We start from the raw sequence: 15,835 nt of genomic DNA on the forward strand, positions 1-15,835 counted from the left end.
TTTAAAGCCACAAAAACCTGCATCTGATAATGGCCTAAGGCCCAAATTGCAGCCATGAAATAAAAGTTCTACGTGACTTTGGATCCCAGGTATAAAAAGTTTTCTTTGATGTGTATATGATGGGTAAGTGGCTCTTACCCCAACAGCGACTGCTGCCAGATAGCAAGGGATATATTTACCAAGTTTGGTTGAAATCGGTACAGTGGTTTAGGAGGAGATGTCAACATAAAACTAACACACACATCCATTTTCATAATAGGTAACGGATTTTGTAGAGAATGATAATGCATCGCTCTTCTAAACAGCATTATTGTGCAACGCCATTTCTACGTTATCATTAGAGGGTAAAATTTATTCACACATTCAGCAATATACAGGCTGCTGAGAGGTGGTATTCTACTGGTGCAGTATCTGTTTCCAAAAGTCCATACGCTCCTTGAGGAGATCCTGCCGTGTGACAAACTCCAGCTTCATGTCCAGGTAGTTGGCAGTGTCCGCCGTGAACGGGTTCCACGTTACTGGACTTCCATTTGGCGCTGGATCGCTGCAAAATCAAAACATACATAATTAAATACGATGGTGCCTCCCATTTATAAATATGAACACACCATGGTACAGCCTGTATGCTCATACGTAAGATGCTCACTCCCACTTATATATAACATCAGCGACTATGAAAACATATAATCCGTTGGTTCATGGTAAAATATTTTTTACATTATGAATGAAAACATATTACGTGAATGAGATAATGTGAAAAGGTAGTCTTCCCAAGTCCCTGTGTTCTGGTAGGGAGCTATCCATCCACTACAAGGAACACTATTGATGCTGGAGACTTAGAAAAGCACACTATTTTTGCAAGGAAGCTGCTTCAGGAGGGCCACATATAGAAGGTGGAACATCCATAAACGGAGAAGGACGAACTGTACTGAAATAATGGAAATTAATGAACGTATCCTTATTTGCCCAAATTTCTTACTAAATGATCAGACACAGTATCGTTATTCATAACTACTAACAGCAGACACTGCAAATAAACCCTTACAGATTGCTTCATATATTTTCTGCCTACTTATTTATTTAACCTCATCGGATAGTGGCTTCAGGCCCTCTCTGTCATCGGACCAGCGTTTCACATATGTAATATTGTTTTCATAGTATAGTTACCTGAGATGTAACAATAATTTTATGTGACAAACAGTAATAAAATTGTATTTGTGTGAGTAAAAGAGATTTGAATGTATGTATACACAGCGTTAATAAATACACTGTAAAGTAGCACCCAAAAGGGGACGCGGAAACGAAATGAAGCTTCTTTGGTGAGGTTGAGAGGGTATGAGGGTATGTGATGTTGTATCAGTCATTACAAAATCGAGTCAAATTTACAACTAGCCAACTTAACGGTATGAATGATGTTTCACATCCTCTGGTCTGAATGTATGCACTGATTAGGTTGGGTATAGTTTCATAGTCTCGGTATCCTCTCCTAAGGCAAAATTGCTCCCAACTGTTGTAAACGGCCCTTGATATCCTGGATGCTGACACTAGGACGGAGACGTGTCCGACCTAGTTCCACATAGATCTGGGGACAGATATGGGGATCATACTGGTCACTGGAGTGCCTCAACATCACGCGGATGATATGGAGAGGCAACTTCCATATAGGCACGAGCACTGTCGTGTCGAAAAAGCGAACTACGATACTGTCGGATGAGACATAACACGTGCGGGCACACGAGATGAGTGACATTCCATTTTGCCGTCCGAGTTCTATCACTCACTGAGCTGTGACCTGACGCTATACCCAACGGATACTAACACCACGACGCCAGGGGTAACACCGTTGTGTCTCTCCAAATCATTGAAAGGATGGGACCTCTCTCCAGGCTGCTGCCATACTCGTCGATGATAGTCATCACCAGTAGTGCAGAAACGAGATTCATCGCTGAAGACTCTGCGATGTCGTTCATCAGTAGTCCATGCTTCCTTGTCACGGCGCCGCTTCAAACGCAGCAGTTTGTGTTGTGGTGTTGTAACACCTATTTTTGATCTATTTTGTACCTGTTTCGATATTTCTAAAGCAGTTTGTAGTATTGCTGATGTATAATGTTGTATCTGTCATGGAAATTCTTTGACTATGTATACATGTTTCAGTTATGTGAAACTTTTGAACGATCTTGTTTAAATTATGGTTGTGGATTTAAATACCTAATGGAATGTTTGTTATGTAATGTACTCTAAATGACTTGGTCCATAATTAGGGAACACAGAGGTGAATGTGAAAGTTGTGTGGAAGCCCCACAGCTACAGAAGTAGCCTGGCGGAGTGGAAAAGGTGTGGTTGGCGCTCAAGGAGCGGGTAAGGAGTCTGGGCTGAGCACTGCTGTGGTTAACACCTCGCTAGCAGTCGCGGATCATTGTGGCTCATATTCTTGGAGTTCTGAGGCCAGAAGAGCTTAAGGGCAGTATTTACGGGTTTCGGATGCTGCATTTCTTGATACCATTATCATGACATGGTTTTTGGCCCTATAAAAATATAATTCCGACGCCAAGAAGATATGTAACAAGGCGAGGCCAAGAGTATTGCTATGATTGCATCGCCGCCAGGTTAATAGCCACTTAAAATTACGGTACCAGTACCATCAGCCTTCCACTAAATTGTCTATATTTGGCACTCTGTAAATGGACCAGGTATTTGTGAAATTTGGTTGATTTTAATAACAATCGTGGTGTTGCTAAAAACTCTATCTTACACCCGTTATTAAACCAAATCACAAACCTGGACAGGAATCCTATCCTAGTGAATCTAATTCCGTTTTACATTTATTGTAAGAAAGTAGTTGAACTTGAATTTAATGTCGTGTTGTCATTTGCACAATCAATTACCCTTTTGAGTAGATCAAAAGACTGCTTATGAAAGCACATTTGTTATTTAAAGTGTTATAGTTTGTTGTGCTTTACTTAATTAATAATTAATGATAAGAATACTTACCATTTCTCTTACATACTTGTGAACTTTTGTTAGTGAGCATGGTTCTTCAAACAGTGAAAGTTTAAGGGTCTTCTTGTACTAGGATAGTTAGTTAATGAAGCAATGCAAGGGCCCCTTCAGAGACAGCGTAGCTAGATTTGCATTCTGTTTAATTGCTTCAAACCGAGTTTAAGAAAGAACTATTTACTGTGTTGTCTATTCTAATGCATGTCGGTTAATGCACCGTCATAGAGAAGCTGTACTAAGCAATGAAGTTAGACATTATAATCATTAGCAGACCCCTGATTTAAATTCAGAATCATTTCAAGGTTTTCCCTTTTCATTATTGCTACTATTTTCATGTGTGTCGCTAATTGTTTTACAAACTGTTACACCCAGTTCATTTGAGGTGCGTGTTGTTGAGAGTCATATGTTAATGGTTACTATCTCATTGTCCATTTGTTTCTTAGTAGGACATTTATCTGCAAGGTTAGAACAGATATAAGGGTAGATTTTAGCGTGTGTGTCAATGAAGTTTAGGTTAGGCTTAGCACTGCCTTCTGCTTTATCATTTTGCTTCACACAAGAATGCCTAAATAGGCTGGCAACCTGTTATAATATGTAATGTCACAATTTACTTTTGTGCTGGGAGAACGTCTGCTCCTGACCAACCTGTTTACTGCTGTTTATGCTCTGTTGAAGTGTTTCGGAAACGAATCCAGGTTTGATTCTTCTGTTTCTATTAGGTTATCTCACGGTCACAACTTTAAAAACTTCCTCGCAAAAGATATAATGTTAGCAACGATTGCCTTTTTAAGGTTATCTGTGGAAACGTTACAGTGTTAACGGCAGGCTACGCACGGTACGGTAAGTGCCTATTCTGGCTGCTGCTTGTCTCGCACCAATAGAGCGGGATGAAACAGAATGTTGCAGTGAGTCCGTTACGTGTTCTGGCATGGCAGTTGTAGATATACAGTGGTTACGACGTGTTTAGCGCGCAGTCGGCGATCGTCCCCTGTGATGGTCAAATGTAGTCGAACGGAACCTTGACGGCGCTTATGCCGTCCTTCATGTTCCCACATAGGCCAACATAGGGCCACTGTCAAAGCCGAATGCTTAACAAATCTGGATACTACACATTTCGACCAGCTGGCCAAAAGGAGACCCTCAGTAAGACCCCTATCAAACTCCGTCGCGTGCTCATAACGCTGTCTCATAGGAGTACGGGATTCCCTGTGCCCTTCGCAGCCGTCACTCTATATCTGACGCAGTTCAGCCCCTTATATACCCTAGAGGTCTCGTAAGAACACTCAATACCAACATCTCTGACACACTTACGTGGCTATTCCACCTGTCACAGAGAATTTACACGCCCGCCGATGCTGTGTGGATGGATGAAGCTACACTGGCACCCAATTATGTCTTCTCGTTTCTTAACTCTCTTCGTCAGACAGTGCAGCACTGACTAAGAGCTAATAAAGTTGGTACTAGGAGTTATAGGAGTACTCTGCTACTGCTGCTATTTCTGCTGCTAATAATAATAATAATGATGATAATAATGATAGTGGCAGATATAGAAGTATTTATAGGTGTACAAAACTCCTATTTTCTGGCTACTGGGAGATGAGGGAGATACATTCAGGTGGACTGCACCATCTAGAAGCACTGGGAAATGAAGACAATTTGGTAGGAAAGAAGTAGCGGAGTAACGGGTACTTTCAGGGACAAAGGTAGACATATTACTGTTGTTTCATTAGATACTATCTTTTGAAGCTATAGGCGTAATTCAGTTCTCTGGTGCAGAACCAGGTTTCTGTAACTGAAAAGGACTTCGTGAAAGCGCCTGAGTGATGGAGTGGGGCAGAAAGTGTTTTTCTCTGAAGGAAACATCGAAATGGCAGATATTGAAATAACCGATCGCGGAATTGAAAAGCAGCTACAGTCACTCAGTAGCGGAAAGACTTCAGGACTAGATGAGATACCTATCAGACTATAAAGATTATGCGAAAGAACTTGCTCCCTTTCTAGCAGTAATTTATCGTAGATCGCTTGAGCAACGAAAGGTACCTAACGAATGGAAAAAAAGCGCAGGTCATTCCCGTTTTTAAGAAAGGCCATAAGACAGATCCACACAATTATAGGACTATATCGATCAAATCAGTCTGTTTTAGAATTATGGAATATGTTTTATGCTCAAGAATTACGACGTTTTTGGAAACTGAGCATCTCCTCTATAAAAATCAACATGGATTCCGCATTGAGAGATCCTGCGAAGGCCAGCCGCTGTAGCGGAGCTGTTCTTGGCGCTTCAGTCTGGAACCGCGCGACTGCTAAGGTCGCAGGTTCGAATCCTGCCTCGGGCATGGATGTGTGTGATGTCCTTAGGTTAGTTAGGTTTAAGTAGTTCTAAGTTCTAGGGGATGTTAAGTCCCATAGTGCTCAGAGCCATTTCGGCCAGGTCCTGCGAAACTCAGCTCACTCTGTTCTTCCAGTGGGCAACGGCGCTCAGGATGATCCCGTGTTCCTTGATTTCAGTAAGGCATTTGACACCGTCCCGCATTGCCGTTTAACGAAAAAAGTACGAGCCTACGGAATATTGGACCAGACCTGCGATTGGATTCAAGACTTTCTTGCAGATAGAACTCAACACGTCGCTCTTAACGGAACTAAACCAGCGGATGTAAAGGTAATACCCGGAGTACCACAGGGAAATGTGATAGGACCGTTGCTGTTTACAATATATGTAAATGATCCAGTAGAAAGCGTCGGATGCTCTTTAAGGTTATTCGCAGGTGATGCAGTTGTCTATAACAAAGTAGCAACTCCAGAAGATAGTAAAAATTTGCAGAACGACCTACAGAGAATGAATGATAAAGGCTCAGGCGGTTGACCCTGAACGTAAATAAATGTAACATATTGCGCATACATAGAAAAAGAAATCCACTATCGTACATCAATGCTATTGATGACAAACACCTGGAAACAGTGTCTGCTGTAAAATATCTAGACGTAAATATCCAGAGCGACCTTAAGTGGAATGACAATATTAAACAGATCGTGGGAAAAGCAGGCACCAGACTTATCGGAAGAATCTTAAGGAAATGTAACTCATCCACGAAAGAAGTTGCTTCTAAGGCGCTTGTTCGCCATATTATTGAGTATTGTTCTTCTATCTTGGATTCCTGTCTGGTAGGACTGATAAAGGCGATAGAGAAGATCCAACGAAGAGCGGCGGGTTTCGCCACCGGTACCGTTAAGCTGGCGAGAGAGCGTTACGGAGATGCTAACCAAACTCCACTAGCAGACGTTAGAAGAGAAGCGTTGTGCGCCACGGAGGGATTTATTATTGAAATTTCGGGATAGCACTTTTAAGGAGTCAGACAACATATTGCTTCCCCCCCACATACATCTCGCGTATTGACCACGAACAGAAAATTCGAGACATTAGAGCTAATACAGAGGCTTACCGACAATCATTCTTTCCACGCACCATTCGCGAGTGGAACACGGTTGGAGGGACCAGTCAGTGGTACCGAAGGTACCCTCCGCCACACACCATTAGGTGGCTTGCGGGGTTTGATGTAGATGATGTAGATATTACAGTACATTGAAAAAAGAATTTAAAAAAGTAGTTGACCATGAAAAAGCAACAAATTAAAACAATCGACGGACGGGACTCATTTTTCTGTACACCAAGAAACACAATCTGCTAAATTTGCGACCATGGATGACGTAAGGAAATTCGTGGTGCGAATAACAAAATTTCTGAAGGCACACGCATTATTCCACTGTCAGTTGCAACAGTTGACGATGGAACTGTATGAAGAGTGCGGAGGCTTGAAGTATTACTGCAAAGTATGTTGGTTAAGTCAGAATGTCCGCAATGATTTTCGATTTGAAACCCACTATTTATTTCTGAAGGAAAAAAGAATGCAGGACAGAAAATTAGTACGTCCGGAATGCATTGCAGGCCTTGAATTTTAAGTGTACTAGCCTGCCCAGTACCCAGAATAAGACATTGCAAGGTGAGAAATAACTTCTTTCTGATTTGATGAGGATGCATTTAAAAAGAGATTGTAGAAAGGACAAATTCTGACAGTCTTGTTTCCTAACCTCACTGGCGTTAAAGAAACGCAAGGTTTGAAGAATTTATTACGGTCCTGAAGGAATTACAAGGATAGTTTTCTAAACGTTTTGAGGACCGACAATCTTATGTCTGTTTTCCTGCTGGTTTCGAGACCGTTTGCCGTTTCAGTTGAAAGCGTCTCTGTGCATATGCAGATGTAACTGATTAATATGCACTGTAATTCCCGTTTTTGTGACAAATCGTTTTATGTTAGAACTGTCCGGACATCTACATTGTTTTCCTCAGAAAAGGTTTTCACGCCTGCTTGATGAGATTGCGAAAGTACTAAAATATTTCTATCAACATGTGTCTGTAAAAGATCTTTCTTCGATTACGAAGGTAAGTAAATCACGGTTATGTGGCAACCGGCGTGCGAAAATCTGTGAAATCGTCTGCACCTGTCCACATACCGACAGTCTGTATCAGATAAAAATCATATTATGCCTTCCGTGCGCCAAAATTGATTGTTTGTGACCTTCGTTGTTGAGAAATGTGAAATGTCAAACGATGTTGTATGCAGTGCGAGTACATTGCCACTTTAGTGCAGAGCAATCTCAGTTTCGCCCTCCTCATGGTCAGTGTGCCATGGCGGTGGGGGAAATGTGCGCTACGTCACTTGTGACAAGGCACGACTCTTGAGGAGAATTCTTGGTGCCCCTGGCCTTGAGTGATATCGAGAAACTTTAAGATAGCGAATTAATAGAAATGACAGACGTGAACGTTCACGTGAACTGCCATACTTGAAATGTCATACTTGAAATGTCTTTTCGGTCAACGTCGTTTGGGTGCTGCCCATCATATTCTAAAACCGGGTGACTAGTGGAGTAATATATTATTCCACTTTTAGGCGATCAACAAACAATACTTCCAATCATTAGAACTGTTAGCTTCAGAACAATAATGAACATGAGACTGAATTTTGAGAATCTTTAGGATGTGAACTGTGCCAAGTACAGGTTAGATTAGTAAAAACTTATGTGTTTTATAGAAGTTTTGTACTTATCAAGCAATTGATTTTTTTTGCATATAATTTATTGCCTGTAACAATGAAATTTTAATTTATCGCCGTTTCTTCCTTAGTCATTTCCAAGATAAAGACTATGACTTACATTTTCAGTTTAGGCGATTTGAAATGTGGATCATTGGAATATAGTTATCAACGTAAGCCGCGCAGGATTAGCCGAGCGGTCTACGGCGCTGCAGTCATGGACTGTGCGGCTGGTCCCGGCGGAGGTTCGAGTCCTCCCTCGGGCATGGGTGTGTGTGTTTGTCCTTAGGATAATTTAGGTTAAGTAGTGTGTAAGCGCTTAGGGAACTTAGCAGTTAAGTCCCATAAGATTTCACACACATTTTTTTTTTTTTATCAAAGTAAGTTACAAATCCTTGCGGGCTAGTTGTGCCGATGACGTGACAAATTCTCCCCTCTACACCTTTTTAAAACATTTGATCTCACAAAACTTACAGACACGCAGTTTTATCCTGCAACCTGCTGGCCTACTACCAGGAAACCGGGCAGTTAAAACTGAATACTGTAAAATATTACACAAGCGTTGTGTGTTTTTAATTCATTATTATAAATTTATAATGAACTGTCGCGTGAGAATGTTTCAACCACTGCATTTGTATCAGCCACCAAAATGGGTCATGTTTAAGTGAGGGAACTAATTTGGCATGTGCTACAACAACGGACTCACAGTCGGAAGTAGAGCTGTTCAAATGCCTATCTGTCCATCCAGACTTATGTTTTCATTTTTTCCCCCAAATTGTTTAAGATCAATGCTGGGATGGTCATTCTGAGGAGAACACAATACGGTTTTTCGCGATACTTCCACATTCCACGCTTGTACTCCGTCAGTTACGATCTCGCGGTCGACGGAATGCTCAGACGTGATGTTCCTTCTTTGTTATATTGCGAGGTTTAGTAGAATTTAAACGCAGAACCATCCAAAAATAGCGTGAAAACATATATGGAACCTACCACTTACGTGTGAAGCAGTTTTTCATTTGACTTACACCTGTATTCGACGTCGTCGCGCTCTTTTCCGCACTTAACTTCATTGTGACGTTATGGCGGTAAAGAACATAGGCAATTTGCGCTCTATACATACACGAATTTATCTGAACCGTTGTGTACAGGCGTTCCTTTTAACTGGTTTTACCCGGTCATATGTAATGAATTCGACCACATTTCCAGGCAAATATAATAGAACGTTAATTATATGGATATTACATATGAAGATGGTATCTGTTCTTTCGGACATATCCGACAGTTGAAAATATGTGCCCGCACCAGCACTCGAACCCGGGATCTCCTTCTTACACGGCAGACACTCTATGCATCTGAGCCACCGAGGACACAGAGGATAGTGCGACTGCAGGGACTTATCTCTGGCACGCCTCCCGTGAGGCCCACATTCCCAACTTATTGTCCCGCACTATAATCATATATGAAGACGATATCCGTTCTTTCCTACAGATGGATAGATCGTCTGCCATGTAAGCAGGAGATCCCGGGTTCGAGTCCCGGTCGGGCACTCATTTTCAACTGTCCTCTTTGACTTATAGCAACGCCTGTATGCAGATAGGGGTATTCATTTCATTGTAATTTATATGGATATTAATTAATCGTGAGAAAATTTTTATGTTATTGAGTAATTTACGAGTAATGCATACTAATAAATGAAAAGCACCAGTTTGCTTTTGTTCTACAATATTACTTTTATTGCTAACCGGTTTTCGGCAAACAAGGCCATCTTCAGACATTTACTGAGTATTTGTCTCAGTAATCTACCATAAAAGACGGATAATTGTGCTGTTGTGGCACATTTTATCATAGTAACTGAATATATTAATATGACACTCAGTAAATGTCTGAAGATGGCCTTGCAAGCCGAAAACCGGTTAGCAATAAAAGTAATATTGTAGAACAAAAGCAAATTGGTGCTTTTCATTTATTATAATGTTGTTCTACCAAGAACCGACGGAAGATTCTGTTAATATAATGTATAATATGTGACTCTTTAAAGAATAATGTATATAATAGCTGCTGACTGAAAGAATAATTTGAACTGTTCTGAAGATGTTTTAAGAACAATGGAATGAATGAAAACAACGAAAGAGTAATGGACAAATCTATAGCCAATGTTGGCCGTTGAAATAAGACAGAATTGAAAGAGAGAAAGAGATAGAGAGAGAGAGAGAGAGAAAGACAGAGGAAGACAGAAATTGCTGGGTTTGAAAAGGGATATTAAGCTCAAACTAACACGACGTGTGTGTGTGTGAGAGAGAGAGAGAGAGAGAGAGAGAGAGAGAGAGAGAGAGAGAGAGTGAGAGAGAGAGAGAGGGGGTGGGGGATGGGGAGTCTGTAGTAGCTTATAGCTCAATTAACATTATATAACATAAAAATGTGGAGTTTTGAAGTAAAATAGGCACACTGTACCTCCAGTTACGAGACTCATGTCCGAAGCCAACATCAAAATAATTAACTGAAATAACAGCGTGTATTTACTTACCCGTACTTAGCGAAATTTGTCCACAGAGTGGTCAGCAGCTCAGTCACCTTTCCGTCGTTAGAATTCGGATCCTTGTCTGGCCCATTCTGGAGGAAAAGATAACTTGCTTCTGCTGCGTGGCCCATACCTGCAATATGCATCTGTGTCAGAAAAAATGTCTCTTGATGCAAATTAAAAATACGTAGAACACAACACTTTCATTAAAAACACATTTATTTCATGTTAATGTAAAAAATGAGTTTTGGGGCAAGGGTCTAGCCTGTCGCTTCCTGAACCGTCCAACTTCTTTTCTGGACCAGATACATAATAGCGAGGGGCCACAAATCCTCATTTCTTTCTAGATTAAATTCTTTCTCAAACACTTAAGGAAGGTTGGGTTCCATATATGTATGTGATTGTTTGTCTGCGATGAGACTGATGCAGAAGTGTGATACAACTTAAAGTTTTCTTCCTGGAAGATCAATTTTTGTTTTTTTTCTACATTGACAGTTTCACACATCGCACTAAGTTTCTATACACAGTTAAATTTAAAGATAATAACGCGATTGTCAAATATAGCCTCTAATAACTACGTCGTCTACTATACGTTAAATTCTAATAAGTATCAGTGCCAACAGCAGCGATCATTCTGTAGGAAGCGACGGAGGTCGTTCGTCAACGGCAGTGGAAAAGACAGCTGGTACCGCGACTGGAGGAAAAACGTTCTAAGACTACAGTCGTATATTAACTTGTACAGCTCGATAGGCGTTACATTACTGCCACAACCAACAAGCAAGATGGCCATTCTACGCCTTCTGCACCAACGTCGAAGACATTCCTACTGACATATTCTTCGTTTCCTCTAATTTCTGCCAAGTCTAACTGGCCTGGTAGAAGTTAATTTTGTTTGCAGGGGCTATTTGTTTCCGACGTGATATTTTAATCTAAACGTCTGAATTTTGTGTTAATTTTCGAGAGAATAGATTATCCATATGCCGAATCCGTTGTCTGTCACCCAACGTCTGAGGGACTGTAACATCTGATAGGATACTTATAGTTTGGAATGTATTTTTCGATAGAAAAAACTTACGTCTATTTGTCTGTCGCTGTGGCTTTGTTTCTCAATGGAGATGATTCTCTTAATGCTTGTGTAGTCTTATTTTTGCACCCAGAACAGCGATATGCGGCAGGATTTTGGAACATATATTGTATTCGAACATTATGAATTACCTCCAAGGAAACGGTCTATTGACAAATAGTAAAAATGGATTTAGAAAATATCGTTCTTGTGAAACACAAGTAGCTCTTTATTCGCATGAAGTGTTGAGTGCTACTGACGAGGGATTTCAGATTGATTTCGTATTTCTAGATTTCCGGAAGGCTTTTGACATTGTACCACACGAGTGCCATGTAGTGAAATTGCCTATGGAAAATCGTCTCAGTTATATGATTGGATTTGTGATTTCCTGTCAGAGATGTCACAATTCGTAGTAATCGACGGAAAGTCATCGTGTAAAAACAAGTGATTTCAGGCGTTCCCCAAGGTAGTGTTATAGGCCCTTTGCTGTTTCTTATCTATATAAACGATTAAGGAGACAATCTGAGAAGTCATCTTATGTTGTTTGCAGAAGACGCTGTCGTTTATCGACAAATAAAGTCATCAGATAATCAAAATAAATTGAAAAACGATTTAGAAAAGATATCTGAATGGTGCGAAAACTGGCAGTTGACCCTAAATAACGAAAGTGTGAGGTCATCCACATGAGTACTAAAAGGAATTCGTTAAACTTAGATTACACGGTAAATCAGTCAAATCTAAACGCCGTAAATTCAACTAAATACCTGGAATTAAAATTACAAACAACATAAATTGGAACGAACACACAGAAAATGTTGTGTGGAAGGCTGGGGAAGACTGCGTTTTGTTGGCAGGACACTTAGATAATGTAACAGATGTACCAAGCAGGCTGCCTACACTACGCTTGTCCGTCCATTTTTAGAATACTGCTGCGCGATGTGGGATTCTTGCAAGATAGGATTGACGGAGTACATCGAAAAAGTTCAGGGAAGGGCAGCACGTTTTGTATTATCGCAAAATATGGGAGAGAGTGTCATTGAAATGATACAAGATTTTTGGCTGGACATCATTAAAACAAAGGCGTTTTTCGTTAGGACGGAATCTTCTCACGAAATTCCAAGCACCCACTTTCTCCTCGGAATGCGAAAATGTTTTGTTGTCACCGACCTACATAGGGGAAATTATCACCACGATAAAATAAGGGAAATCAGAGCTCGTACGGAAAGTTGTAGCTGTTCGTTCTTTCGATTGGAATAATAGACAATTGTGAAGGTGCTTCGATGAACCATCTCCCAGGCATTTAAATGTGATTTACAGAGTATCCATGTAGATGTAGATGTAGATGTAGAAACTGACATGATAAGCCAGACCTTCTAGTGCTACAACGATGAAAATTAATATTACGACGTTGTCAAACCTTATTTTCATGATTTAAAGAAGTATTCATGATATTAAAAATGTAATTATAATTTTATTATTTTCATTTTTGTGCTCAGTGCATCAAAGACTTTCTAGTGCACGGAATAATTAGCATTGTTTGTACTACGAAACTATATATGATTGTTAAGGGTTAAGCATGTAATAATTCGATGTAAGACATTTTGTTGAGTCTTAATTTTGTTCTCGTACTGGTCGGTAGAAAGGAAAAGTTCCTTAATCGATGTGAAGATATAAAGGCTGTAAAAAGGAGAGAGAGAGAGAGAAGGTAAATACAATTCATTCAAAACAATTATTCCCAAGTGTAACGTCTTGTCATTTCCTATAACTAAAAATTGCAAGGTCTAATCTGAGCCTGTTCTGAATAACAGCGAAGATCATTTATGTTATCATATATTTTCTTCGTTTGACCACGGTTGTGATTCGCATGTTTCTTTTTGTTACGCGGCGTGTTATGAATATTTTCATTATACGCGCAAAAGTTCACACAGCTTTAATCGAACCTGCGTCTTTCGGAAACGATAACTTTTAATCAGTACAATTACGCGAATACCGTCTAAATCGCAACCGTGATCGCAAAAGTGTTTCCTGGACCAAATAATTCTTATAAAATGTGTATTTTCCAAAGCGAGCAGCATTGCACTATCGCTTACTCGCAACAATCGAAAGAGTAAAATCAATGCTTAAATAAAATTGCCACCTTTTAATAATTATTATTATACCATTAAATAAATAAATAGCAATTCAGTGGCTATACAATCAATAAACAGAGGGGGCAATTCAACCTGTTTAAAGATTTGAACTCTGGTTGCGAACCTGCCCTGCGGGAATGAAGCACGTCTGGCTTATATGTGGAATCTCTCAAGCACAATGTCTACTGGAGGAAGCGAGTGAACGAGACGGTTGCGTGATGAAAACGGTGACAAGTGTCAGACACCAATGCGTGAGGTCCATTTGTAGCTATATCTTTTTAATACTCTGCACTCCAAGCATCGCAATAAATGTATATATGTACGAATAATAGTAATCTATTGACAAAATGTACACAGATAAAATTATGTTGCAATTATTTACATTCACTCTAATGCAAAAGTTATTGAACTTGTAGATAAGTGTAACTACTATTCGCTATTGGTAACTTTATATCTTTCTGTTTCCATCAAAAACATTTTCACCTAATCGTTTTAGGCATCTCCAGTGGTATACAAAGGAGATAATGACATGTTACCTGAACTAGAGATACTTTGTTTAGATGTTGTTTCATAACAATATCTTTAGGTTAAGTTAATATTAACATAATTCACAAGTTAAGGATGAAGTATTAGTATTTACTTTTTATGTCGCCTATGTTTTGTGTATTTTCATTGGTTCTTCTGTAAACGCTCCTACAGGCATTTCTGAAATCTCTTTCTAGGAGACTTTCATTGAACTGCATGTCAGCCATGCTGTTCTCTTCACTTAACCTTGCTGCTAGCTTAACTGAAGGATCATGAGAACTGTAGAGGGTGGCAGTATAGTGGAATGTTGGGGTGGACATCAATGGTGGATGCTGTGATAGTGGAGATGTTAGTTTATGTACGCACGTGTATGAGTGTGTGTGTGTATTATACTTTTGTTTCTTTTCAGATATGTAATTTTCATTATTTGTAATGTACATTATGTGTATTTATATAGTGGTATGCTGTATGTTAGTCTGTATGTGGCCTGTGTGAAACGACTTTCTTGGAGCGTGACTATTCTGTTTTCTTTTGTTATTATAACACATGATTCCCTTGTTAAATGCTTCGGCAATCAATTCAGTATATTTACAATTACAGCAATTATATTTCAGTTCAGGGATACCTAAACGTATACATTTATCTTTCTCTTCTGTCGCTGTTTTCAATTTATTTTGAATTATACTCCTGTTTTCAAAGTTTACTTTAATTTCAGCTCTTCTTCTTAAGTTGTTTTTGCTGTTCGTATAATTGTGATACGTCATGGGTACCGTTTTCTGTTTTTGTTGCAGAATGGTGTTGTAAATTGATTCAACAGTGATAAATAATGTCGTCCCACGTTGTGCCTCAAAATGTGGTAAATTCAGCTCTAATGTGTTATATGTTCACCTGAAAATGTGGCTTCTAGTGCCACGAAATCGGTAGTGACCCAATAACGAAGGACTAAGTACAGCTGAAGCGCGTTATTAATACCCAAGATATATACGAAACTGACTGAAAATAAATTTATACTAACCAGGTTGCAGTGATAAAAGGCTGATTTAAATATTTAGCAATAAGAAACATTTACATTCATTACTTGATTATAATTCGCTGATCAACGATACAAATGAAAATTTAGATCTCTTTGATTGGGCGTAGACATAAATCAGTAATTGTGCCAACGAAATGGGGTGATGAACCTTTTCATTTCACCATTCGGTGAAGTCAGTTTTACATGAAGGCATGTGTGGCTGATAGGATGTTGACACAACGTGTTGATCATCTCACATCTGTGTGCCTACCGGATGACAACCGGCAGCTTTGATCTTCCGCGTTCAGTGGCGTTGAGGCAGTGTCTTAATTCAACACTCATTCTGCTATGAATAGTCACTAGCCTTAACCCTTGCATGTACAGCAAATCCGACAACCAACGTTGTGTTATCATCCTAGCACTCGGAGTCTGCTATCAGCAGTGACAGTCCCTCAGACGTGGTGTCACTGCAATTTTTGCCATTTGAGGTCAAAGAATGCAGTA

At 39.8% G+C, this 15,835-nt stretch overlaps 1 protein-coding gene across 2 annotated transcripts in view; it reads right to left on the bottom strand.

The window, feature by feature from the left end:
• Positions 1–318: 318 nt before the first annotated feature.
• The window catches only part of LOC126199265 (juvenile hormone esterase-like), an 89,219-nt gene continuing 73,702 nt past the window's right edge, over positions 319–15,835 (bottom strand). The window contains exons 9-10 of one of the 2 annotated variants that reach the window (XM_049936070.1): positions 10,609–10,735; positions 319–544 (exon numbers count right to left, since the gene is read on the bottom strand). In XM_049936070.1, coding sequence (XP_049792027.1) covers positions 397–544; positions 10,609–10,735 — 275 coding nt within the window. In that variant the 3' untranslated portion in view covers positions 319–396. The remainder of the gene's footprint in view (positions 545–10,608; positions 10,736–15,835) is intronic. The other variant, XM_049936071.1, reaches the window with a different exon arrangement.

Source organism: Schistocerca nitens, chromosome 8 (genome assembly GCF_023898315.1).
Source record: "Schistocerca nitens isolate TAMUIC-IGC-003100 chromosome 8, iqSchNite1.1, whole genome shotgun sequence".
Classification (NCBI taxonomy): Eukaryota; Metazoa; Arthropoda; class Insecta; order Orthoptera; family Acrididae; genus Schistocerca; species Schistocerca nitens.